General features: G+C 42.6%; 1 protein-coding gene across 1 annotated transcript in view; it reads right to left on the bottom strand.

The window, feature by feature from the left end:
• Ism1 (isthmin 1) overlaps nt 1-27,437 on the bottom strand; it is a 78,918-nt gene that overhangs the window by 17,791 nt on the left and 33,690 nt on the right. Inside the window, exons 2-3 of the mRNA NM_001134552.3 lie at nt 10,463-10,693; nt 1,804-2,068 (exon numbers count right to left, since the gene is read on the bottom strand). Coding sequence (NP_001128024.1) covers nt 1,804-2,068; nt 10,463-10,693 — 496 coding nt within the window. The remainder of the gene's footprint in view (nt 1-1,803; nt 2,069-10,462; nt 10,694-27,437) is intronic.

Genomic DNA, 27,437 nt, shown 5'->3' with positions numbered 1-27,437 from the left:
GCATTGCAATGAGGTGAGAGCTGCTGTCCGAAGATGCTGTTTGGTAAAATCTTCCTTTTATAGTGTTGGGACAGTAGAGCTTTTCTAGTGTAGGGGGCACTGAATTGACTGGAACTTGTCTGCAACTGGTCACTTGGAAACAAGAGCCACAAGTTCTGGGTGTCTGGATGAGTCTATGGCAGGAAGAATTAAATTCCTTTTATGGGTGAGGATACCGAGGCTTATCCCAAAAGTTATGATTCCTATGGATGTTCACAGCCTTCAGACTCAGCACATCTGCAATTGCATCTGAAGTTTATCTACACCCAGTATATCCCACTAGCTATTCTTATATTCCAACAACATTGTTTCTGGCCAAAATTAGCCCTCCTTTTTAAAGGCACAACTAACATAACGTTACAAAGAAAACTCCACGGGAAAAAAAATCATGGCAAAAATATTCTGCTAAAATCAGATCATTACAAGTTAGACAAAAGAATTGAAACTTAATGACGGTGTGATAATTGGTACCTATCCAACTTCGCTATGGTCAGTTTAGGGCATGGGAAAATACTGTGGGTAGAAAAGGAGTTGCTTGGATCTCTGAAGTGTTCTGCATCATCCTTGTATCTGAACTCTTCTGTTGCTGTGATAAGATACCATGACCAAGGCAACTTAAAGAAAAGAAGAAGTTATTTGGGGCTTACAGTTCCAGAAGGTTAAGAGTTCATGATGGAGAGTCCACAAGTGGAGGTGGCATGTGGCATGTGGCAGGTGGCAGGTGACAGGAGCAGCAGCTGAGAGCCCATAAACAGGAGACTGAAAGAGCACACTGGAGGGTGGTGGCTTTTGTAACCTCAAGTCCGTCCCCAGTGACACTTCTCCTTCAACCAGTCACACCTCCTAATTCTTCCCCAGTTACCAACCAGGGACCAAAATTTCAAGTTCCTGAGACTTATAGGGGGATTTCTCATCCGAACTACTACCTCCTCATGTATTGCTTGTTCCTTGGTCTGCTGATAGGGAAGCCATAAGGACTTCACAACAGGGCATCTGTAACACAGCAAATATCCATTTGAAGGAAGAAGAAGAGTGGATGGTTGCGGGAGCCAGTGGATCTGAGATCCGGTCACCTCATCTCTCATCTCAACTAAAGTGAAGAAAGAGTTTATTATTTTAAACTCATTGAATTGGAAGTTTCTCCTGTCACCTTAAGTCTCCGTTGTTCCCCAAACACAAACCTAGTAGTCTTACATTAGGGTTGTAACATTTAATGTAGAGAAGGGGAAGCTGGCTTTTACAACCTGTGATGCAACTTGTTCATTTGGATTCTGAAGGACCACTCTACTGCTAATACAAGGCATGACATAGCTGCCTGGTCCCAGGAAGCAACTGCACACATCTCTTTAAATAAACTGGTTTTCAGCATTCTTTCTTTCTTTCCTGTTTTCTTTCTATCTTTCTTTCTTTTCTTTTTCTTTTTCTTTTTCTTTTTTTTTTTTTGGTTAAAAAATACAGGGAAGGTGATTTAATGATTTATTCATCTTTAAAAATAAAATGAAATTTTGGGAAAGACAAGACAGGAAAGAACCCCCAAAGACCCTAAAAAAAATCTCTTAAGTATAATTCAAAAATTATACTGTTTCAAAAAAGATGTGGCTGCGGGTGGCTCCATGGGGCTTCTGTGAAGACAGCCTTTATGAGGTATGCCTCAGAGAAGACTGAAACCACATACTGTAAACTGGGTTTTGCTTGGCCTCATGTCTGTGAGGCCTTATCATCCCCATCTCCTCTCCTGTTTATATTACTGGGTAGGGAACTCACCATACTCTGGCTGCTCTTTGGTTTCAAAAGTCCGGTGTCCTGGGGCTGGACGGTCCCATCCTCTAGGAACACTGAGGAAGTTGCTGTCATCTGAGGTACTGTCATACTTGTCATCCTGGTCCCCACTGTTTGTCCTGGCCAAGGACAAGGACCTCTGCCACCAGGCCCGCCAGTCGGGAGCTGGGAGTGACCAGCTGGGTTTGTTCTCTGGATGCTGATCTTTTTCTGCTTCAGAGTCAGGGCCATCAACCACCTCTATGGTGACCTGAGGAATTCAGAACGGGCCAGGTCAATGAGGAACTGTTAGCCTCAAGGAAGAGAGAAGGTCTGAGAGAGATGAAGGAAAGGTTGACTGCATCCCTTGTGAAAGAGAGCTGCAATTACATGGTGCTAGGGAACAGAAGACATCCAGGAATGGCTCACATGAACTCCATGACCAGAAGAAATGTAGCCTCAGATAGGCAGAGGTGTAGTCATGACTAGGTTTTTAGTTTACTGGTGACTAAATGGTCGAGAAGCCTTTCACTGAAAGACCACTGCCTATGTTCCTGAGGTGCTGGCAGAACACCACAGCAAAGTATAACTTATTGAGGAGGTGTCCCGCCAGGCACTTTTCTAAGTGCTCTGTCCACGTGCTTCTATCAAAGCCCCACAATCCACATCCCTGCACACTTCCCAAGTGGAGTCCATTTTAACTCACTGCCCTCTGGGAATAGCCTCAGGACTCCCTTGGACCAGGTGAATGGAAATAAGTGACATTCATTGGGGTAGGGGAGATGATTTAGGGAGGGCTGGGAGATGGCTCACTGGTCCATTGCCCATTGAATAACTGTGAGGACTGAACTTCAAATCCTATGCACCCACATAAATGCCAGGTGGGCATGATGGCTTGCTTGCAGTCACAGCTCTTGAGAGGCAGAGACAGGGGTACTCCCCAAAGCAAACGGGCTAGTTAGCCTGATTAATTGAATTGAAGAACTCTGCTCTAGTGAAAAATCCGGCCTCAATAAAAAAAAAAAGTAGAAAGTGTTTGAGGAAAACACCAGCAATGACCTCTGGCCTGTGCACATACGTGTACCTGCACATATAATTACGCCACACATATGTGAACATGCAAACACACCGGCATGCATACATGCACACATGCACACTTCATGCACATGCATATGTAAAAAAAAGTGTACTGAAGCTGCCATAAAAGTGTATTGCAGCTTCCTTCTTCTTTTCCTTGAAATATTCTCACAGATATATAGGGAAGCCCAGCCTTGATCAATGCATAAAGACAGACTTGATAAAGAGAAAGACTGGGGCTGGAGAGATGGGGCTCAGTGGTTAAGAGCACTGACTTCTCTTCCAGAGGTCCTGAGTTCAATTCCCAGCAGCCACATGGTGGTTCACAACCATCTGTAACAGGGATCTGGTGCCCTCTTCTGGTGTGGAGAGAGGGGGGGGAGGGAGGGATGTATGGAGGGAGGGAGGGAGAGAGAGAGAGAGAGAGAGAGAGAGAGAGAGAGAGAGAGAGAGAGAGAGAGAGCGCTTGTGCTGTGTGGGTGTGTGGGAGGGACTGTATGGATCTTTCAGTCCTGGTTGGGTCACCCCCACTGATACCACATGGAACCTGAACAAGCTCTCTTGGTTGAGTTCTGTCACAATTCTGGTCCTAGAGGACCATGAGCAATCCAATGGTCATTGCTCCAAGATATTGGGTGTTATAGTGATTGCTTTTCATAGATTAGGGGAACTGGCTCATAGATGTTGATGGGTGGCCAAAAGTCATAGGGCTAAGAAGTAGCAGATGAGGAGAATACGGGTCCAGAGCCTTTGTTCTTAATGTCATCCATGCTGCCTTTCAAAAGTAACTGATAGATGTTAGAACCAGCTCACAGGACTGAGAGAGCCGAGAGCCTCAGGTACTAGGGGCAGGGTCGATGCTATAGGACTTACATAGATGTGAGTGCAAGGCCCTCAGGACAAGGCTTCTCCAGCTATGATATTTCACTCCTCCCATTGTTCAGCCCCAACAGCAGGGTCAAAGCACCAGTCCCTGGGCTATGGTTAGAACTTGTTCTCTGGATTAATGAAGCCTACTTTTGAAATCTGTCACAGGTCTGGAAGAACATAGCATCTTGGCTCTGAGAGACAATCAGCGTAGAAAAAACCTTGTTTAAAAATTAATAAAAGACTCATTGGGTTCCTCTGGCCATCACATAGTTCTTGCAACACCTCCTGGAAGAGTTACACGCACATGAATCAGAAACACGTACTCCAAGTAATCAGCGCAAGATGTACTGGGCAAATGCGATCCCAGTTTTGCCCTGACCCGACATCTGAAGAGTTGCTAAGATACTCTGCCAAATTGCACTGGGGTGTGCCCATCCTTGAGATAAACAGCTTGGGGATTGTTTGAATCATATTCAGCCTGACACTTAAAGAAGCTGCCAAGTCAATAGTGGACCTAGGCTTGAGATCTAGATATGGTCCAGAGGATGACTCTAGATCCCATAGGATGCTGACAATGTGTCAGGCCAAGTGCATCTATCTCCTCTGTTGTGGGATGCACAGAAGGGCACCATGAACTTTATTTAGCTCACGCTGCCACCACGGCCTTAATCTGTGAGCATCTCTTGCATTCTTATAATTACGAAGGTTTTATGTAATTCAGCTACAAATTTAAAATTAGGAGAAGAAAAGAAATACAACACACATGCTCTATCATTGCTGTTTGACAGAACGGACAGTTGCTAGGGAATAATGACTCCAAGGCTCCCCATGGAACCTTGGAAGGACTAGAGAGTAAAGAGCATACTGCTGGGTGGTGTATACAGAACTTCCATTGGGAGGATGGGCAAAGCAGAGCCTTTGAACACATAGGCTTTCTCCTTTGAAGCCCCATCCCCCTCCCTCTTCCTACAGATAGAACTACTGAGCTGCAACAATTGTCTGCAAGGATATTAAGGGTCTTGGAGGAGAAAGGCTGCCAAGAGCTAGGGGAGCCAGGCAGTCAGGCAATTATGGTAATGAAATCAGTCTTTGAGTAGGAGATAAGGGAGGACATGCCCAACCGTTTGGGTCCTCCGTTTGTATTCAGACCAGAGTCAAAGGGATTGCTTAAACAAAACGTGCCCTGCAATTTCTCCAAGCTGGGAATAAAAACAATTTCATGTTTCAAGCTATTACCGTCAATACGATTTTTTTTTCCTCCAAAGTTGTTGCTCACATCCAAACAAAACAGAATCCTTGCCTGGCGAAGCAATGGGTAGCAAAATAGGAATTTACTCCAAAAACTATATCAATGACTGAATCTCAACAGCTTCGAGGTTTCTTTCTTGTCTTTAATTTCTAGCCACTGCCCCAAATGAATTACAAAACCAAACAAAACACAAACAAATCTTAGGGCCCACCCTTCCCCACAGTCAGCAATGTGGAAACCTCAGGCTGATATCAAAAGGGGAAATCTAATCTTGAACCTGAAATTTTATAGGCATCCAATTAAAAAGACGAAACAAGCATGGCAAATGCCTTCTCAAATAGCTGGGATTAGTTTTCGTTTCCTGTTTCCCTTATTCTATTCGGGCATTTTAGAGTCAGGGAAACCTTTGGAAAGATCTCTTGAGCAGTAAACGTGAATGCACTGGAGATCCGGAGTGAGCCCAGCTAACTTGAAGCCGACAGAGACCCTAGATCTCTCCCTCCTTTCTAGTTCGATTGATTATGTATCCTTGAAGTCCCTTAAATACCCAGTGTAAGAAAGAGACTTTTTTCAAACGCTCCAGGCCAAATGTAAGACAGAATCTCTCAGCTCCAAGGGCTATGCAAAAGTAGGTTTCAATTCTGTCCACAACCCTGATCTCCTGATCTGCTTTTTTGTTTTTGGTTTGTTTGTCTGTTTGTTTTGTTTTGGTTTTGTTTTGTTTTGGGTTTTATTTACTTTTTGTTTTTTGCCCAATAGTTAAAACTTGTATTAGAAACAAATGCTTTGCTCTTGTTCTGCAGAGCACTTTCTATAGCAAGACTAAGACAGTCCCCAGTGTAATTGTTAATAAGCCATGGCCATCAGGAATATAGAAGTTGCCACAGTGAGCAGACTGGGCCTTTCACTCCTCCTGCTCCTCTGAGTTCTGTGAGCTGAATGGACTGAGTAGATGGATGCAGGTTATGATCTTCCAGACAGAAAAAGGATTCCCTCAAGTGTACAGAACATCCAGAAATATGTCTACAGCAAAGGTTTTTGCTGCCCTTCTTCCTTGATAAGTTCAGCAGAAAGAGCACAAAATAGATCAGGAAGACATTCACTCCTCCTGTCTCAGACCTAATGATGCTCCAAAGAAACTGTGGTATTCCCTACATAACTGCGGTTAGTGCACTGAGATTTGTAGCAGTGTGCTTGCCCAGACGTCACTGTCTGTTCTACAAAATTTAGACTTAATTTTCAGGCACAGACTTGGCTTAGGGAAATCATCTTCCCAAGGTAAATGACAAAGAAGGCATAGAGACAGTTTTCAGATAAATCTTCTGACTCTCAATTAATCTTTTAAAATTTATTTATTTATTTACTCTCTCTCTCTTTGTGTGTGTGTGTGTGTGTGTGTGTGTGTGTGTGTGTGTGTGTGTGTGTGTGTGCATGCACTTGTCACAATTTGTGTATGGAGATCAGTGGATAACTTTGTGGAGTCAGTTTGCTCCTTCCACATTTATGTGGGTTTTGGGTATTGAACAAAGTAGCGCCTGGTATCTGAAGTAAGGGCCTTTCCTTGCTGACCTAATTATCTTGCTGACCTAATTATCCCCATAGATGCTTTTCTATCCTCCTTATCTGTATTTTCCTCACCAATTGTATCTATCAGTTACAGAAAGCTTATCATACGCATAACCCTATGCTAAGCCCTTATAGGAATGATCTCAACCTCAGAGATTAGATGACATAGGTGATTGTAGGTAGAATTATTACGCCAGTTTTATAGATAAGAAAACTGAGGAACAGAGAAATTGGAAAACTGGCCAGGCAGGGGCTACAGAACCCAAGCAGACTGAGTGGTGGAACCAGATTCCAAACTCGGCTCAGTTTGACTGCATAGTTCTTGATAACAGAAGCCCATGAGAATCTCAGCTATCCAGGTTGGTTCCCACTGGCCCATTGCTTCTTATCCAGGGCTCAATTATTCTTGGCTCTTACCCAGCCAGACTGGCCATTTTAAAAGTACTATAGATACAGGAGGGAAAATCAGAAGTACAAGGAAGTAAAACCTTGACCAGTCCCTCCGAGTATATCTTGTAGCACCCAAGAGGCGTAGGGCCATGGAAATCAATCTGTGGAGAGGAGAAATGATGTGGATCCCTGTGTTTAAGTCTCTCTCAATGGAAGCAAGGAGAGAATTGTATTGGTTGAAGTGGATACTGACCTCAGGCTGGTTCAGCAAAGGGAAATACTGGGTTGTAAATAGCTACTGTGGCAATGAACTGATGCGGCAAGTCTGATAATGAGTTTATTTTGGAATTTTTGTCTTTATTATCTGACCATCAACCAAAGAGCAGAAACTCAGCCAAGGGCAGTGAAGTTCAAGTCTAAATTGTCCCAGAGGATTAGCTCTTTTTTCTTGAATGATTTTCTTTTTTTCTTTTTTTTTTTTTTTAAAGGAGAACCTAATTTCTTATGTTGTTTAAAATCTAACTTGGAGATGCAGCTTAACGATCCAAGGCTAGTTCTTTCTAGCTGATGTATTATATACAGATGCATATGCAAAGATAATACTACCCCCCCAACAGCTGGACTCCCATGCTAACATGGAGCTTAAGTCACTCGAAAGAGAGGCTGCCTGACTTTATGGCATAGATGCTGTGAAAAGGCAGATGTTAGGCTTTTAGGAGGATTTTCCACCCTAAAAGTCAGAAGGCGCAAGGGACATGGCCCTCTGCAGAAGCTCAGAAACGCCACTTTTCAGGGATACAAACATTTTGAAAGGAGGAACAGGATCCACCCCAGGAGGTTTGGAGTTGCAGAGGGGTCTGAGACAAGTGTATTGATTCGTGCTAGGCTCCTGGGTCCCTGCTGAGGAGAACTAGATGGGAGCATGGGGCAGGTTGCCCAGGGTGAGAGCCCGGGAGGCCAGAGGATCTGGCACCAGAAGCCTGCCCACCGGACACACCTATTCTCACACCACTAGCCAGTAGAGAAACGCTCAGGGAACCATGGTAAGCAGCAGGGCTTTGTGCGAGCCTGGCTGGGCTGGGTTGAATCAGTGGCTTTCAACAAAAGAATAATGCCCTAGGCCCAGATGAGAGCTGCCAACCAAGAAATCATTACCCTCTCCCCCTTGGGAACCACCTTGTATTTAAAAGGACCACCAGGGAACTGCGTTTACTCAAGTGTAGTGGTGCATGGGACTGTACAGGCTAATGGTGTGCATATGAGCATGCATGCTATACGCGCACAGCTTTTAGGAGGAAAACATAGTTTTCTTTGCGGCAGAATGCCTGCATGGATTTGTTATGTGAGTGGGGACGGGCTCAGTTTTTCCCAGGATCTGTGATCCTAACAGTCTCTATACTGCCACTGTCCCTCCTTAACATTTAAGCAGTACCTTCAAAGGTGTCAACGGTGCCTGGATAGCGATTAGGCATTTTCAGACTGATGGAGAAAGAAATAGGACCCAAGAAGTTTGGCACCACCCGCCATTTCTTACTGGGTGTACAATGCTACCTAATAAAATTTCAATGAGCTAAAAAACGCACAGTGTTCCTTTCTCCTAAATCCAGCATTCTCCTGTAACTTTACACTCACAGTTCTTAAGTCTAGTTCTCCAATAGCCCAGGCTCAAGACCCTCCCTGATTTCCTGCCTCTGGGATAAAATGCTAGCCATGGTCTTAGGTCCTTGGAGGTGAGGGCAATTGGGCCCAGGAAGCATGACATCTATAAACAATGAAAAGTTTTCATGGATGAAGCTGAACTAGGGAGCAGTGGGAGTAGGGTGGGGGTTAAGCAGTGGTATGGAGCCACCTGTCCCTACTCTGCCGTGTTTTCCCTCCCCCAGGTAGAGCTACTGCTCTTTCAGAGTCATGTGGCCAAGTCAAAAGGCCTTTTCCTCCAGTAAGTCATTATACTACAGAACTTAACAGGAATGTGACTTGGAACCCATAGTAGTATCTGAGTACGTATTGTCAACTATGATCTCTCTCTCTTTTTTTTTTTCCGGAGCTGGGGACCGAACCCAGGGCCTTGCACTTGCTAGGCAAGCGCTCTACCACTGAGCTAAATCCCCAACCCCCAGTCAACTATGATCTCTAAAATACTTTCCTCTCTAGAGCACACATGGAGGCCTGCCCTACTGTTTTCTGTCTTCAGTTGGGAAACACAGTGCTCTTTCTTCCTCTGTCTTCAAGATCCCTCTGGTGCTGTTGTATGTGGTAACTGGGATAATCATGCCTGTGTTACCAACAAGAAGGGCCAGAGGGATATGACTTTATGCTTCCTAAAGTCTCATAACTCAATGTAGTGTTTTAGGTGTAGCAGCCCTTGCTTGACGCTCATTGACGCGTTACCATTTCCTTGCTCAAATTCAAAACAAGTTGGATGGAGGAAATCTTCTCTGAAATAATGTGTTTCGACTGTCAGGAGAGTGAGTCAGAGGGCTGTGGAGGAGAGAGGAAGGACACACACATGCATGCCAATGCACAGCCCCTCACACCACACCACACCCACCACATACAAACACTGGGGTTTTGGGAGAGCCACTTAATTAAAAATACTCTGAGCCCAATCTTAAGTAACTTTCTGATGCTACATAAGCTAATGGACATTTGATGTGACAATAAAAAGCTGTCTTTACACAAACAAGAGAAATCAGAACAAAGCAGAGACATTTTGGAAGTAGACATATAAAGGCAGGGGTGAGGTGAGGGTTAGATTTTTAGGCCTCTCTGAGCTTCCTGAAGAAAGAGAAGTTACAAGCACTATCCACAATCAGGAGTTTGACGGGCATGTGCTCCTGGGAGCTGGGGATCCTGGAGCTGAGCACCACAACTACAGTTTACTAGCCATGCGGCCTGGGTGAGCCACATAGTGACCCCTTGATCAGCCACTGCTGGGAGAATGGCATGGCTTCTTCATGAGGATGCCTGGAGGGCCAGACAAAAGCATCATTTCCCTTGAAACATGGATGATAAATGAATGAATTTTTTAATCCAGCGGTGTCCCATTTCCCTGGCTTATTTAAAATCCCAATTTTAATAAAATATATAGAACTCTCTTCTAGGAAGTTCCATTTTCCTTTTCCTTTTTATTTAATTATTTTGTTAGTCATTTGTTTGTTAGGAGGTTGTCCTGGTGTAGAAGGCAAGCTAGCAAGGCACGAAGGGGAAGCACCTTCCTTTGAAGACAAGACTGTGGGTTACCTGGTCTAGTCACAAACCACATAGCCTTTTTCTACAGTTGCCACATTTCAGCAATTTCAGGGTGTATTACTTTTGTTTTGTTTTTAACTCTCAGTGTCTCACAAATCATCAAGGGTATTACAACACTGTTTTTTGTGGGAATAATATAACCCTTAGCATGAATCACAGAAGGGTTGGGAAGGACACGGGAGGAACTCTGCCAGGCTTCTTAGAATCAGGTTGGGAAACAATGAACTATTTTCCTTTACATTGCTAGCTGCTGAGAATTACCTGAATATTTGGATTCTGCCCATTGATATCAGCTTTGGAAAGATCTGGAAAGTTTGGTAGGTCAAGGAGAAAGGATCTGGGGCCGTCTCTTTGCAGTGAAGGATGCCCAGTCTCCTGAGGGAATCGTTGTCTGGGGAAGGGTTGGTGGACAACCTGGTGCTCCTCTGGGGCTTCTTTGGACAGAGGAAAGCTGGTTTCTGATGTGGAGTCACTCTCCAGGTTGAGGTTATTCTAAAACACACAAACAGACAAGTAATGAACAAATACGTAGAAGGCAGGTCGTCAAAAGTGCCATTCTTAACAGTCCATTAAATTAATAGGTAAGAGCAATTCATTCCAGGTGCTGGAGTTAAGCCAGTGTCCTAGTCACTGTTCTGTTGGCGTGGTACCATGACCAAGGTAACTCTTAGAAGCATTTAACTGGGGCATTACTTACAATTCCAGAGGGTTAGTTCATGGTGGTCCAGAGGGTTATTATCATGGTGCTGCAGCAGTAGCAGAGATCTTTGTATCCTGACCACAGGCTCCAGACAGAGAGAGATACTGGGCCTAGCATGGGCTTTTAAAACTAGAAAGTCCACTCCCAGTGACTCTCCTCCAAGGCCACGCCTACTCCAACAAGACCACACCTCCTAATCTTTCCCAAAGGATCGACCAACTGGTAACAAACACTCACATATATGAGCCTATGGGCGCCACTCTTATTCAAACCACCATAGCCAGCATAGTTTTTCTAGTTCATTTCACTAGTACCTGGTTTAGTTTCTCCCTCTTTAAAAGGTCAAGTCGGGAAATGTCTGTCAGTTTACTACTTAGGAATTTTCTTGGGAGTTATGAACTATTTATTAAGTATCAAAGCACCTTAAAATAAGACAGCTAGTTTGAAGGAAAAGTGTTACTCATTTAAAGCTGGGACTAACACAACCTCAACTGCTTAACCACCATGGCTTTTATTATACTCTAAATGTTCAGTTTAGTTTCTTTGGTGTATGCCATGGAGGAAAAAAATTGATTAAATCAGATCAATGTTTAAGTCAAACTGTTGATTACATATCTCCATTCACCTATTAATTCTCAATTGGCTCATCTATTCATCTACATGTTGAAGTTTGGTCTTTTGCTATGGAACCTTGCCCCCAATTTATCCTTAATTGGTGAATGAAGATGCCTATAGCTGGATAGAAGATAGGTGGGGTTTAGGGGTTTCTGGGCTTGGGGTTGAAGGTAGGGGTCCATGAGGAGGAAGAAGGAGAAGAGGTAGAGAGAGAAGTTGCCATGGGGTAGGTGAGTTATGAAAACATGGCCATGAGGGCTGGCCAATTAGAGTTAGGAGCAGCCCATGAAGAACGTCGCAAGTTATAACTTGGGACTATTGATGGGGAAGTAAATTCCAATAGCTTATATGGTAGATACCTGTCCAGTTCTAGTGCTATAAAGGCTGATTATAAATATAAAAGCTGTACATCTTTTATCTGGGAACTGAATGACCAGAAGTGGGGGAGAAAATAAACATCTACTGTGACATCTATGTATTCATTACTGTCTATCCATTTACTCTTCTTTTTCTTCATTTTTATTGGTTATTTAATTTATTTACATTTCAAATGTTATCCCCCTTTCCAAATTACCCTTCACAAACTCCCTATCCTATGCTCCGTCCTCCTGCCTCTATGAGAGAGCTTCCCCTCCCACCTGTCCACACTCCTGCTTCTTGTCTATTTATCTACCCATTTATCCATTCCTATATCCACTTCGTTTATATCTTTCTATCCATCTCTCTAATACATACATTTCACCCACATTCTAGGCAAGATACACATTAATAAATGAGATAGCTGTTCAATATGTACTCTTTTGGAATGTTCATCTATGTGTGACAAACAAAACATACATAGATGAGAAAGACAAGAGAGTACTCACTGACAAAAGAAACAACAAAAAAGACAAGATGACGGAGGGAATGTTATCTAGGAAGACAGAGAAAATGTCTCTGGGGAGGCAGCACCAGAGACAAGATCTGAGCAAGAAAATGAGAAGCCTTGAGGAGATCCAGAGGGAAGGCAAAGAGCAAGTAAGATAGCCCTTACAGAGGGGGGTGGGGACTAATGACTGCTCTAAGGGACATAAAGGCTGGCTGTAGAGTGACAAGAATTGAAAAGCCACATGAGAGAAGGATGGGGAGACAGAGAGACAAAAAGCGAATGCTGAGATTTAATGCTCTTATTTTTTTTCTCTCTCACTTTTCGTGGATATTTATTGTACTCACTTTGGCCTCATTTGCTGTTTTCAGCAAATTATTACCATAACGCGTGCGCGCGCGCACACACACACACACACACACACACACACACACTCAATTGGCTTGCCATTGGGAGAACTTTTCTAATGTAGCTGTTCCTGTCCTTTCATTCTCACTGGACCACTTAGTGAAGGCATCCTCTGTCCCTTCAGGGATAGTATTTTTATGTTTACTGGTGGAAGGAGACAAGGAGATAGAATTTCCCCCAGCCTTTGGGTCAGTGGTTAATGCTGTTGTTATTGTTGGGCATGTTTTGAGGTTTGGGAGTTATGTTCCAGCACATTGTCTCCAAACCCACTCCCTGCCTCCACCACAGGCTGTTGACCCAGCCAAACAATTCCGTCTACAATCAAAACACTCTTGATTCTGAGTACCCGAGGTCAAGAGCAGTCAGAGACCAAAATACACACAGACCACCTTTGTTAATGTTTGAAGGGGCAAAGATGAACTCGGGGAGTTTATCCGTCATCTCTGAAGTGGGAAATGAGAAGCTTCATGTTTTCACTTGCCTTCTCTTTTGCTCAGGTGATGTGGCAGAGTCAGTGTCTTTGTTCACCTTTCCAGCCACCTCTCTGTGATGGTGTCTGTTTCCTGGCATGCTTGTAGAGAGAGTTGGCCTAGGGTTCTGAGGCATTGCTCAATGCAATGAATTCTAAATGTATTATTGTTTGATTGAGTTGTGGAGGGAGGCGAGAAAGAAAGATAAAAAGGAGAGAGTCAGGGCAGGGAGAGAAAGAGAAAGAAGAGAGGGAGATAGGAAAGAGAGAAGTGATGAGAACAGATTTCCTCAACTTAAGAACTCTGTGTCTCAACTGCTACAAAAGGTACTTGAATATAGTTGTTTCTGTGTCTTTATTACTGGACATAGAACCCCCATGCTTCCCTGTTAGTGTTTTTTTGTTTTTGTTTTTGTTTTTGTTTTTGTTTTTTGTTTTTGAGAATACAGTTGGATTCTCCCTGATGGTGTTGGAGAGTAGAGTTGGATTCTCTTGGAGAATTTCTTATTGAGGATTCAGGAATGTAAGTCACATCAGGAGCTTAGTATGCACGGACTTCCAAGTGCTTTAGAGGTTTTTGTAGTTCAAGCCCCAGTTTTTATTGTATAGTGAGGTATATTCTTAACTAGATCAAAAGGGAAGTTCATTGTGCTGGAGATGTAACTCAGTGGTACAGCATTTCCCTTAGTACGTTCAAGGTCCTAGGTTCAATTCCCAGTATCGCAATATATGCAGACACATAGAAGCAATGAAGCATTCTTTTTACTTCTAAATTTTGTGTTTTTGAAGAGATTGGAAATGTACATATGTGGCTAGTTAACATTTTGCTTAGATGTCTGAAAAGAAAAGGACTGAATTTAATTGATTTTTTTTCCCTTATGACCCTTGGATTCTTCTGATAGTAAATTCACTACCATAGAGTGACTCCTGGCTTAGCTTCAACTCAAACAAACTCCTTCAACTTTCTATGGCTCAATGCCCCTCTATACAAAGCACAGCAGATAATCACAGTCCTATACTCTTCCAGCAGGATGGTCAAGAGTTGGACTGCAGCTACACAATAAAAGAGAAGTGCAAAGTTAGGACCATTGGCTGAGTAATCCAGGCCACAAGTACTTCTGCTGGGAATAGTTTAATGACTGGGATTCAAGTATGTTTTGGATTAGATCTTGCACAAAATTGTGGCATTGCTCCATCATTCCTCAACCACTCTGACCCCCAGACACTGGCTCAATATTTGTAAAGTATTTGTCAGATGAGAATTAATAACAAAATGCTATTCACAGTTTCTGGATTTCTGAGTTACGTTTGCATCTCTTCCAAATGTAGTTACCTTGACAAGTTATTGTGCTATGTTCACAACTATTCAAAAACTGGAAACCCTGGGATAGGGGAAGGGTATTTAACAATGGTCACTCTAAAACGAAATGGAAATTTACTCCATCAATAACAAAGTGACCTAAGGGGCTTGCCTGCTCAGTATGGGAACATGCTCCTTTCTCCATAGACTGTCTTTAATCAGGGACCTGCCATAAGCAATGGTGTACCACAGCCCATGTAGCCATGTTCCCTCAGTGGTCCTAACGGAGAGCTGTTACTCCCACTGAAAATGACAACTGAAGTTGAGGAGGGTAATACTAGGTGGGTCAAATTAGCCAGTTATGGTTTCACACACTCTATCTTTGTGCACAGGAATCCCTTCGTTATTCTACAAGTATTTGGATTTAGTATAGGATGGCACTAAAAACAACACTGCTGTTGTAGGCTAGTGTTTTGCTTCAGATAGCGATACTGTGGTAGACAATTGCGATCGCCTACCCAGTGATCCTCCCTATCTGCTTTTTATTTGGTGTTTGTTTCAGGTGAGAAGATAGCTGCCTAAAACTATATCTCCCAAACTCTATTGCAGCTGAGGAGTAATTGTGTGACACAGGCTGTCCAGTTATGGTGAAAGATAGGTGAGGTCTTGAACTGCTAACAAGGAAGCAGATTCAGTATGCCCTTCGCCCTTCTCTCTCCCACTTTCACCCATATTGCAAACTCAGAGCACTGGCAGTCTCATCATATCAGTCCTTGGTTATTGACTCTTTTTTTTTTTTTTTTTGGTTCTTTTTTTCGGAGCTGGGGACTGAACCCAGGGCCTTGCACTTCCTAGGCAAGCGCTCTACCACTGAGCTAAATCCCCAGCCCCTGGTTATTGACTCTTAAATGTCTTCTCATTATCATTGTTGACAATTGTCCTAGTTAGGGTTTCTATTGCTGTGATGAAACACCATGACCATAGCTACAGCTATGTGGGAAGAAAAGGATTTATTCGACTTACACTTCCATATCAAAGTACATCATCAAAGAACATCAGGACAGGAACACAAGCAGGACAGGAATCCAGAAGCAGGAGCAGCTGTAGAGGCCATGGAGGAATGCTGCTTACGGACTTGATCATCATGGCTTGCTCAGCCTTCTTTCTTATAGAACCTGGGACTACCAGGCCAGGGGTGGTCCCAACCACAATGGGCTTGCCTCTCCCCCATGAATCAATTCATTCAATAATTAATAAATTAATCAAATAATTAAGAAAATGTCCTATGGATTTTACGAAGACATTTCTCAGTTGAGGTTTTCTCCTCTTTGATGATGCTAGCATGTGTCATTTGATACAGTAGCAGTGTTCCCTTATGCAAAATCAATTGTATTTTTAGAGCTGTGACAATTATTTAAAAGTTAAATGCTCCATTTTTATGGTTTATGCGTCAGCTTTATGTCAGGAACATGCATTTGTCTTGAAAAAAAAAAAAGAATCCTGTCACCTGACATTTATAGAAATGTTGATGGAATGTGGAACTGTGTTAACTGAAATGAGCTAAGTAGAGAAAGACAAATACTGCCTGTTGTTGCTCATTGGTGGAAGCTAAAAAATCTTAATCTCAGTGGAATGGTGGTGCACTGGTTGTCAGGGACTGGGAAGGTTAGAGAATGAGTACAGGAGAGGTTAGAAAATGGATACATAAGTACAGTTGAGAGGGCCAACTAGGTGTGTTTTTTTTTTTTATAGCATAGGAGGGGAACAATGGTCTCTAATGATTTATCATATGAGTCCAAACAGTCCTAAAACATAGATATGATATATAAGTAATAAGTATTTGAAGCTAATTATCATAACACACTGCATATATATTTTGAATAATCATACTGCACTCTTAGTATACACAAATGATCTATATTAATAAAATGATCAAATGAAGGGGGAAACCATGATCAGAATATACTATATGAAAAAATTATTTTCAATAAAAAAGTGAAAACCTAATTAGTTAATTAATTGTGTTGAATTTCTGGTCTTTGTGACTCAATCCTTCAATGACAGAATTATTGGCAGAGCAAAAGATGACAGTGAACTCCATGTCGGCCAGGAATAGATGCTCTCCATCCTCTCGTAACATCCCATTCCAAACCTGCAGTCATCTACACATCTTTACCGAACCTTCATTGTTTCTGCATTTACAGTCTCTTGCTCAAATCTTGCTGACTGTGCTGTGCAATATTTCCTTTAAATTGTCCGGGAGTGTTCTCAGTAATGTCTAGGGCTTTTTCTGTCTCATCCCAATGAACTGTGCCGAGCTGAGAGCTTGGGCATAGATAAGGGCACACGAGTTTGGAATACTTTGCTGTGACTGGCAGCAAGGACCTTTTCAGTGCCTAATGGAAAGAAAGACAAAACAAAGCAGGAACTGACTTGAGGGGCTCCCAGGGAGATCATACAATTTGTACATTAAAAAAATAAGAAAGCAAAATGGCATGATAGACACACTGAATCTGAAAGTACATGGGCATATAATGGTACCTGGAAAAAAATCCCAGAAAATGACTATCATTATTTGAAGTAGCTGTAACAGAACTCTCAGGGTACCATAACTTGTGAGCTGAGATTGAAGAGAAGTAAAGGTAAAAAAAGTGATAGGACCAGGAAGTGGGAAGGTGAGCCAGGAAGATGCATGCCTGCTCCCTGCGGACCTACTCTAACAGCACAGCCTGACTAGTGTAGATACCAGCTTGTCCTGAGACTTTTCCACTAGGTGCTGGCTCTCTGGTAACATTCCACAGGTCAGCTGGAGTCTTGTTGGATCACTTTAGCCCTCCGATCTCTTCTATCTCCTTTTGCTTTCAGAACCTGCTCCTGCATTCCCCTGGGAGAGCTACATGGGGATGAACTAGACTGTTTGCTGAGACAGTTTTTTTATTGTGTCCCTTATTGTATTCAGTACTGAGCCACTCATTGTGACTCCCTTGTGGCCAAGATGGATTTCCACAGCCACATCAATGGCAATGCATACAAGGGAGAAAGAATAAGGTTCTTTGGTCAACTAGACCTCAGGACAAATTGAGATGGTGACCATCTAGTAGGGGAGGATCAGGGTGAAGAAATGGGTTGCAGATCCAGTTCTGGGGAAAATGACCTAAGCGTTGTTGTCCCTGTCTGCAAATAGCACTGGCTCCATTCTGCAAACATCAACCAATGGCTGTTGTGTGAGAAACATGACTGCTCTGGCCCCTTCCCGAGCCTCCAGGAGAGGCTCACACTAGTTTCAAACTGGTCAGCTAGAAAGGTTTTACTGCCTTTTTTTTTTAAGGCTGTGAAAATGATCCCCAGATTAATATTTCTCAAGAGTTAGACTATATGGCAAATTTCTGGAGGCAAAGAAGGCTGTATCTACAATCTCCGAGTCCCAGCCCCCAATTCCAATGCTAAGTGGGCACCAAATAAGTACTAGCTAATGATAATGATTGCTATGTTTTTTTAGATTCTGTTTTAATTAGGCTCAGGCTGTAGGCCTCATTACTCCTAATGTGGCTTTAATGTGGGATTCTAAAGGGAAAAAGAAAGAATCTAAGAATCTTCTATTGAAGATATTAAAGAAGATATTATTAGCAATGCGTTTGGTCTCATAGGCTTTGAACAACAAACAACAGAGATTATAATTAACGTCACTGTAGTTTCTCTCCTGAAAATACACTAACAATATAGCTAATTAGCAATATGTCCTCATTTGCAGCTGGACATCTGCATATTATTATCAACAATGCTTGTTTCCCCTTTCCAGATTAAAGGAAGCCATACTGCACCCAGACATATGGCTACACTTCCTTCATATTAAAACACTCTGTTCCTTGTACCCGGGATAATCTTTTTTTTTTTTAATCTGTGCTGGGCATCGATTTTGTCTGGAAAACTTCCACAGATCTAAAAATATATTCAAGAATGCCACTGGTGGGATTTCAAAGGGAAGAGCCAAACCTCTCCATTTGGGGAGATAAAAGAATAAAGGACACACTGATTATTTTCACACATGATTGAAAAGCAAGGACTCCCCGGGAGAGAAAAGCTGGGGAACAAATAAAATAGGTTGTGAGTCTCAGCATGTCTTATACCAGGAAGATGGAATGGAGAGGGGTTCTCTAGGTGGGAGCACAGTGGGTGCCGGAAAGAGGCAATTAAGATCCACTAGGGAGAAACCATCCACCGTGGATGTGTGGGTCCGAAGGTTGACTGCCTCGTTCGGTACCTGTGTGTGATGCAAGCAGCAGGAATAAGAGGAATAACTATTTCATCGGTGCCTCTATTTTATACCAAGTGGGAAACAAAAGCAAGTACTCTTTAGGGACTGTCCTGGTAGAGAAGAGGCGGCCAGGCATATGCTCCAGTCTTTGTGAGGGGCTTCTGAAGACAACCCTGGGAGTTGGTGACACAGCCACACCATGTTTCAAGAAGGCAGGGGTGTCACGGTCCTGGCTGGGAACCAGAAGAACTTTCTGCTCAACATCTGACTAATAGCTGAGGAATCTCTGGTTGTGGTGGCAGAACGTATCAGGAGGATGTTTACTTTAGGGCATGGGAGTGACCTCACTTATGATCCCAGGCGATGCTTTAGAAGAGATGAAGGATGGTCGATTCTCTGCAACAGGGCAGGGGCTGGCTTCTGGGGGAGGGGCTGTCCAACTCTGTACATCTTTCCTAAAGCTTCTTGGCCAGCTGGGAGACTGGAACTCAGCATGTTGCTGATTTATCTCTAATACTTACTTCTGTGCTGCTTTGATCTGAAAACTGTGTAGACTATTAGTGGCATTTCAAGTTGCATTTTCCCCACTGCTGGCACCAAAAACAGAGGGGTAATTTTTCCAGGACTCACTTCTTTTATGTTCTGTTAGTTAAAAAATGAACTGAAACCACTCTTTCAACTCCAAGATAACATATAGGACATAATTACAAGGATGGAAAGCCAGTTTTTACAACAAGAATCTTTACTCATAATATAAAACATCAATGAAAATATAAGGCAAAATTTTTTCTATTTTCTAGAGTCCTCCTTAGGTTTATGTAGACAACCATAGAAAGGACAGATAACAAAGCTAGCCCTCGTGAGTGAGACTGTGTCCCTGGTTCCTCAAATTTGAGGCCAGACCTAATTTGCCAAGGAGTATAATGGATAGGCCTGGGCTGGCCACCAGGGGGCTTCAGTCCCTGTTCTTTGGTCACCCTGGAGCTCAGCATCTCCTGAAAGTTGCAATCTGAGTAAAGGTTATCAGTGTGGATTATTGATGTTTCAAATTGTGCTTTCTCTATTGCTAGGAAAGAGGTCAGAGGGATGGTGTGCATTTTGGCCATGCCCACTTTAGAGAAAATCTCAGAAGAAGGGGTAGAAAAATAGTAAGAGCCAGAGGACCAGAATGCTTGCTGCTAGAAGTGTCTGGATGTGACAGGGAATCTGTATTCATAACATCTCAACAATATGGTTGCCTAAACGAGACACACATCCTGACACCACCACTTGACATGCCCACACAGATAGGAGAAATTTCACAAGGTGCACCCCTAGATAAAGAGCTATAGACAATCAATGACTGCCGAGAGAGGAAGAATCAGTTTTCTTCAAGGATGATCTTGTTGACCAGTTAACCAATAGTCAATCCCAAACACATGCGCACACGAGTAATACTAAATGGACTTGGTAGATTCTTTCTATCCTTTCTCTCTTTCCCCTCCTCTTCCTCCTCTTCCTCCTCCTCCTCCTCCCCCTCCTCCTCCTGCTCCTCCTCCCCCCCTCTCTCTCCCCCTCTCCCTCTCTCTGCATATTAACAATGACAAAGAGGAAGAGGCCATGAAATTGACAGGACATGTGGAGGACACTGTAGGAGTTGGAGAGGAGAGGGACACATGGAAATACAGTATTCATATATGAAACTCTCAAAAAAATTTTAAAAGAAAGAAAGAAAATAGTGACTATCTAGAACAGTGGTTCTCAACCTTCCTAATGCTGTGACATTTAACATAGTTCTTCATGGTTTGGTGACCCACAACCATAAAATTATTTTTATTGCTACTTTACAACTGTGATTTTGCTGCTGTAATGAATCATAATGTAAATATCTATATTTTTTTAATGGTCTTAGTCAACCTCCAAAGGATCTTGACTCACAGGTTCAGAACCACTGATCTAGACTCTTTTTCTAGGACCCAGCTCGAAGAAGCACAAATTAGTGTGCCCATGTTCTTGATGGTCATTGATACAAACCGTAGTCACCTGGGAAAAAGAGTCCAGTTGAGGAATTACCTCTAACAGGTTGACTTGTGGGAGTCTCTGTGTGGGCACTTTCTTGACTGTTAATTTATGTAGGAGGGTAAAACACACAGTGCTATCTCTGGGCAGGTGGGTCTGGGATGTGTAAGAAAGGTAACTAGGCAAGCCAGGGGAAGTAAAACATTAAGCAGAAATTCTCCATGGTCTCCAATTCCATTCCTGCCTCCAGACTCCTGCCTTGAGCTCCTGTCCAGGATTCCCTAAGTAAGGGACTATGAAGTGTAGGACGTAAGAAACCCTTTTTTTACGACATTGCTTTTGGTCTCAGTGTTTATCACAGAAATAGAAAAGTAAACCAGGACAGCAGGTACCAACTATCTAAATCTTGCTTTGAGCAGGAGAAGGGGTCCAGTAGGTCAAGAAGGCTTGGGCAGTGAATCAGTATCTCCCTTATAGGAATGAAAGGTAGAAAGTTCTGGGCCAAAACTGGGATTCTGCTCTTGGAAGGGAAATCCCATAAGGTAAGCCACATCACATAGAATGCTTGTTCAGAGGCTAAAGCCTGAGGATGGGCTAGCCCTGCCCAATTACTGTACCAAGTGAGATGGTAGAGTCTTCTCAATACTTAAAATACTTTTTACTTCTAGAAATCTCTCTATTCTAAATACTTATAAATGGTAGTTAAGATGAATGGGACCGGGGTTGGGGATTTAGCTCAGCGGTAGAGCGCTTGCCTAAGAAGCGCAAGGCCCTGGGTTCGGTCCCCAGCTCCGAAAAAAAGAACCAAAAAAAAAAAAAAAAGATAAATGGGACCGTAACTTGGGAATTCTAGAAAGGAGCTCATGGCATTGTGGATGTGCTGGATTCAGAATGAAGCCTGTATCCCAGGCCTGACCTTGCCTTACTGTAAGTTTGGGTAACTACAATGGTTTGCATCTATAGTAAAACAGTTTTAAAGATGTCTACAGATTCCTCCATTCTAAGTGACCTGCCTTGAGCAGGTACATTCTGTGCATAATCTTTGAGCCTGACCGTGCTACTTAATGACTGTGAGTTTGGTCATGTTCCTTAGGAACAAAAGCAATCAGAGACCTCAAAGAGCTTACGCTGTTAGTCTTAGTTGCTTTTTGGCCCAGTCTATCAGTTTTGATGTCCTTTGGTTGGAATCCTTATGCCACAGTTGTCTGGAGAAATCATACCATAGCAATGTGGTTTTAAACATTTAAATTATGTGTTTGTGAATGAGTGTGTGTGTGTGTGTGTGTGTGTGTGTGTGAATGTAAGTGTGAGTGAGGGTATGTGTAGTGTACACAAGTACAGATGCCCGTGGATGCCACAGGCATTGGGTCCTCCTGAGGATGGAGTTATAGGTGCTTGTGGGCTGCTTGCTATAGATGCTGGGAACTCAACTCAGATCCTTTACAACAGCAGTGCATGCTCATAAATGCCTTAATGAGTTTTATTTTTATTAAGTTATTTATTTCCTTTACATCCCAATTGCAGCTTCTCCTCCCTGTCCTCCTCCCAGTTCTTCCCACTCCCTTCAATCCACCTCTCCTCTCTTTCTCTCCTTTCTCCCCTTCCCCTTAGAAAAGGAGAGACCTCTCATGGACATCAACCAGCTTTGGTATATCAAGTTGCAGTAAGATTAGGCACATATTCTATTACCTAATCAAGGCAGCCCAGTTAGGAGGAAGGGATGCAAAGGCAGGCAATGCAGTCAGAGACAGGCCCTGTCCCCACTTTAGGAGTCCTACATGAAGACACAGCTACACTACTTCTCACATGTGCAAGAGGGTCCTACATTTACACAATGGAGTATTAGTCAGCTATTAAAAACGATGACATCATGAGATTTTCAGGCAAATGAATGGAACTAGAAAAGATCATCCTGAGTGAGGGAACCCAGACCCAAAAAGAAAAACATGGTATGTACTCACTTATAAGTGGATATTATTCATAAAGTACAGAATAACCATGCTATAATCCACAGACCCAAAGAAACTAAGTAATGAGGAGTACCCAAGGGAGCCTGACTGAAAAGGGGAAATAGATTAGACAGGGAGGGAGGTGGATAGAAGGAGGGGATTGGGTTGGGTGAGGATAGGGGAGGGCAGAGGAAGACAATATTACTAGGGACAGTTGGATGGGGCTGTGGGCATCTCTGGAAGAGGGTAGAAACCTAGGACAATGTGTTTTATTTTTAAAGCCTATTGTAAATGCCCAAAGCATTAAATCGATGGGTAACGTGATAAAATAAAACTTCTAAGTGCATCAAGTGTAGATGCTGCCTTCAGCGGCTAGAACACTCACTGTCTTCTTTCTCATATTAAATTAAGGTGAGTGAAAGATATTGAAAGGTCCTCCTTCTACTTCATTTATATGCACTGCTTTGTTAACAGCTCCACAGTCTTTCAAAGAGTCAGAGCTGAGTCCCAACATTTTCCTTGCACTTTGCAATGCTCTATGGCTGCCAGAAACTACGAGACTCATCTATGAGACAGCTATGCCAGGTAACACAAACTAATTACAGAGCTCTCATAGACCAAATGTGGTCTGAGCTGAGGAGAAAGCTGTAGGCCACCAGGGCTTGCTCCCCATCCCACCTGCCTATCCAGACAGATCTGACTAAGTTTATGTTTTCTAGGGAAATGCAGTCTGGTTCCTGCAGGTGAAAAGGCTTAGGTCATCTAGGGTGTTTGTTAAATTCATGAGTTTTCCCATCAAACACTTCTTCCATCTTCTATAACCTACAAGGCACTGTGCTGGACTGTGGCAATTCAGATTATGCATGGATTACCAAGGAAAGTTATCCAAACTTGAAAATGGAGCATAAGGGGAGAGCAAATTTATCCGTTCTTACTTAGGCATAATATCACATATTTAATTGGCTGGGAGACTGTGTCTTTGAGGTGTTATTGAAAACAGTGATAGATCAAATATTATATACTTAGAGATCCTCATCCTAAAGAAATTTAAATGGTTTTGGTTCAGCAGAAATACTCAAAGCTTTTGACTTTATGGCTGTCTAGTGTATTGATCAGTTTTATTCATATCTAAAATATACTTATCTTCCCAACATGTTTTATAATCTGTTCTTTACATACCATGAACTGACACTCATTAAAAATTTGATATGTTCATTCTGTATTAGTAGAAGAATCTGACACTCATTAAAAATTTGATATGTTTATTCTGTATTAGTAGAAGAATTGTGTTTTTAATTATATGCAAGTTGTATATAGTTTTTTTTTCTTAAAAAGTTCTGGGGGGGGAATTTAAAAAATGTTTACTTGTCAGAAAATGCAAGGTAGAAAGTAGGAAATCCTGAAATGTGGAAAATTTTTAGTTTAAATAAGGGAAATTACCCAGACTCAGACTCTTCACAACTTATCATAGAGTGACCCCCCCTTTTGAGACAGGGTTTAACTTTTACTATGTATCCTATTCCTGGCTACTCTGAAACTTAATGTGTAGAGGAGGTTAGCCTAGAAGAGATCTGCCTGTCTGCCTCCAGCATGCTAGGATTAAAAGTGTGCTGTGGGAAACCCCTGCTAATTAAGGTCTCAGTCTACCATGTCTGGATAGCTTCACTAAACTCGGTGGAGAAAAGGAGGACTCTCTTTCCCCTTCTCTGACCTTGTCTAGGGAGCCTGACCCCTCCAGAGGCAGGTCACATTGCCCTTGGCAAACATACAAGTTCAACTTCCTCTTTCCTGATAAGAACCTGCCCAGCAAATACCTCTTCTGGACTCTGCTTCATCCTTCTAGCCTGGCGTGCAGTGGCAGCTGGACACAGCGAGACGGAGGAAATTGGAGGTTAAGGAACCACAGGAGGAACCCTAGAACACATACCACAGTGTGTACTGCCATTTCTAGCTAATGACTCTTTCGTAGTACTTACTATGTTCTTTAATTGTATCCAATGTGTCTGGATGCTGGCCTAAGGCATCAATAAGCTGAAACAAGCATGGAGAACTACAGTGTGTGAAAAAGACTTCCCTTGTCATGTCTTCTGAAAAGACAGAAGACCTGCCACTCAGTGCAAGACTTACTTTCAAACTCCCTGTCACGATACATATGATCTGGAGACACAAAGCATTTCTTGGTTTTATTCTTACATAAGAAAAATTTCCCATGTGAACTCTGTTAGTTGAGGTTTAAGAAAGAGAACTGCTTATTCTTTGCTGCCTGTGGAGCAGCAGGGAAGGTGTTTATCTGCTTACTGCTCTTCCCAGATGTATTCATCACTTTGCTCATCACTGTGATCAAAAAGTTAAGGGAATCTAGTTAAGAAGAGGAGTGATTCAGAGCCTGCCCCACCTGGGGATCCAGCCCCTATATATACAGCCACCAAAACTAGACAATATTGACGAAGCTGACAGGAGCATGATATAGCCATCTCCTGAGAGGCTCTGCCAGAGCATGACAAATACAGAGGCGAATGCTAGCAGCAAACCACTGAACTGAGAACGGGGTCCTTGTTGGAGAAGTTAGAGAAATGATTGAAGGAGCTGAAGGGGCTTGCAACCCCATAAGAACAACAATATCAACCAACCAACCAGAGCTCCCAGGGACTAAACCACCACCTAGAGAGTACACATGAACAGACTCATGGCATATGTAGCAGAGGTTGGCCTTCTTGGGCACCAATGGGAGGAGAAGCCCTTGGTCCTGCCAAGGCTGGACCTTCCAGTGTAGGGGAAGGTCAGGGCAGGAAGTGGGGATGGTTGGGGAGGGGGAACACCCTCATAGAAGAAGGGGAGGGGAATGGGGTAGGGAACTTATGGAGGGGAAACCAGGAAAGGGAATAACATTTGAAATGTAAATAAAAGATATTTTATACACACACACACACACACACACACACACACACACACACACACACACACATATATATATATATATATATATATATATATATATATATATATATATATAAAAGAGGAGTGATTTCTTTTGGCTCACTGTTTCAGTCTGTCATGGTGGTAAAGGAATGTTAAAGCAGCCCAGGAATAGGGGTACAGGAGGGTATCAGGAGAAAACAGACCCTCAAACAGGAGAAAACAGATCCCTCCCCCAGTTACCTACTCCATTGAACTAGGCTCCATTTCCTCTGTTTCTGAACACTCAATAGTGGTATCACATCATGAACCCATTAAGGGATTGACTAACCTACTCGTTAGGTAGGAGCTCTCATCGTCTAGCACTCTCTGATTTTCACACTTGGGAAGTGTGTATTTTTTTTTTTGATTTTTTAGTTTTTAAATTCAGTCAAGCTGGAATTTAAGATTAACTATCACACAAGTAACAACATTACCATATTAGGATATATCAGTCTGAGTCTGAGCAGAGAACTGCTGCTACTTTTAAGCTTGGGAACTGAAGAAAACTCAATAAAAGAATAGCTTATACATTTCCAGGCAAAGCAGCCAGAAACCACCAGCTATCTCTTGGTCAATGAAGATCTTCTACAACAGATCTGAAAATGTGAAGAAAGGGAGCGGTCACTATCACTATAAGGAAAATAAAGAGCTCTATGTGTGGTGTGGGAGGATATACAAGGTTTATCAAGTAGTCTCTCCTTATGCCTGCCATGTTTAATATTGACTAAAGTCAACCTGAAACCAGAGCATGAGGCTGTGGCAATGCTCAGTTGATTTGATGCATGCAGAACGCATGTCCAGGCAGAGAATGGCACAAGATAGATCTAGAGAGAAAAACGGGAAAATCTGGAGAATACTGGAAGTTGGGGAGATAAAACATTACTCAAACATTCCAGGCACTGTGTATTAAAATAATCTTCCATTTGAGTTAAGTGTGAGAACTCAAATTCTACTTCAAGTTTTTTTTTAAAGATTTATTTATTTTGTGTATATGAGTACACTGTCATTGTCTTCAGACACACCAGAAGGAGAACTCAAATTGTATAAATGAAACTGAGAGGTCCAATGCTGGAAAATAGTCCCCAAAATCTCCTCATTTTTTCCCCTGTAGGCATTGTCTAGAATAAGAGCGTCTACAGCTATTCTGAATTCCCCATTCTCCCCTACCGAGAGTAACAGCACTAAGAAGACTATCCTAGTGTAGCACACAATAAATTAACTCCTCAACTCAGTCTTCCCATTTTGTTTGGTACTGGGAAAATCCTGGCCTCCCTTTCATAGAGAAACTCTTACGTAGATGCCCATGAAGCCCTGATTAGGGCAACCTGACAACTTCATAGGGAAAATTAGATTCAGTCAACAAAAGCAGAAGATACAAGGAAGAGGAAACAAAACAGATGGTGACCAAGCCACACACAAGAGGCAGAAGCAAAATGTCACACAGTACTTCATTCAAACATCAAGAGAGCTACTCCAGGGGCAAACGAGACAATGGGTACCAAATATGGATAGCTTTGGATATTAGCAGGTGGGGCCATCACATTTTTCTTAAGACCTGTTAAACACATTGGCTGAACTGTAAAGATGTCAGTGACCCATCAGCCACCAGTAGTTGAAGATATAAGTAAAATTTATACCTAAAATATAGAATGAATAACTACACGGCAATGAGAATGAACAAATTATAACCACATCTAATAACAGACAAATTTCACAAAC

This window comes from Rattus norvegicus, chromosome 3 (genome assembly GCF_036323735.1).
Source record: "Rattus norvegicus strain BN/NHsdMcwi chromosome 3, GRCr8, whole genome shotgun sequence".
In the NCBI taxonomy this organism is placed as follows: Eukaryota; Metazoa; Chordata; class Mammalia; order Rodentia; family Muridae; genus Rattus; species Rattus norvegicus.
Note: the sequence above shows the minus strand (reverse complement) of the source record. Positions and strands in the feature narration are given on the sequence as shown.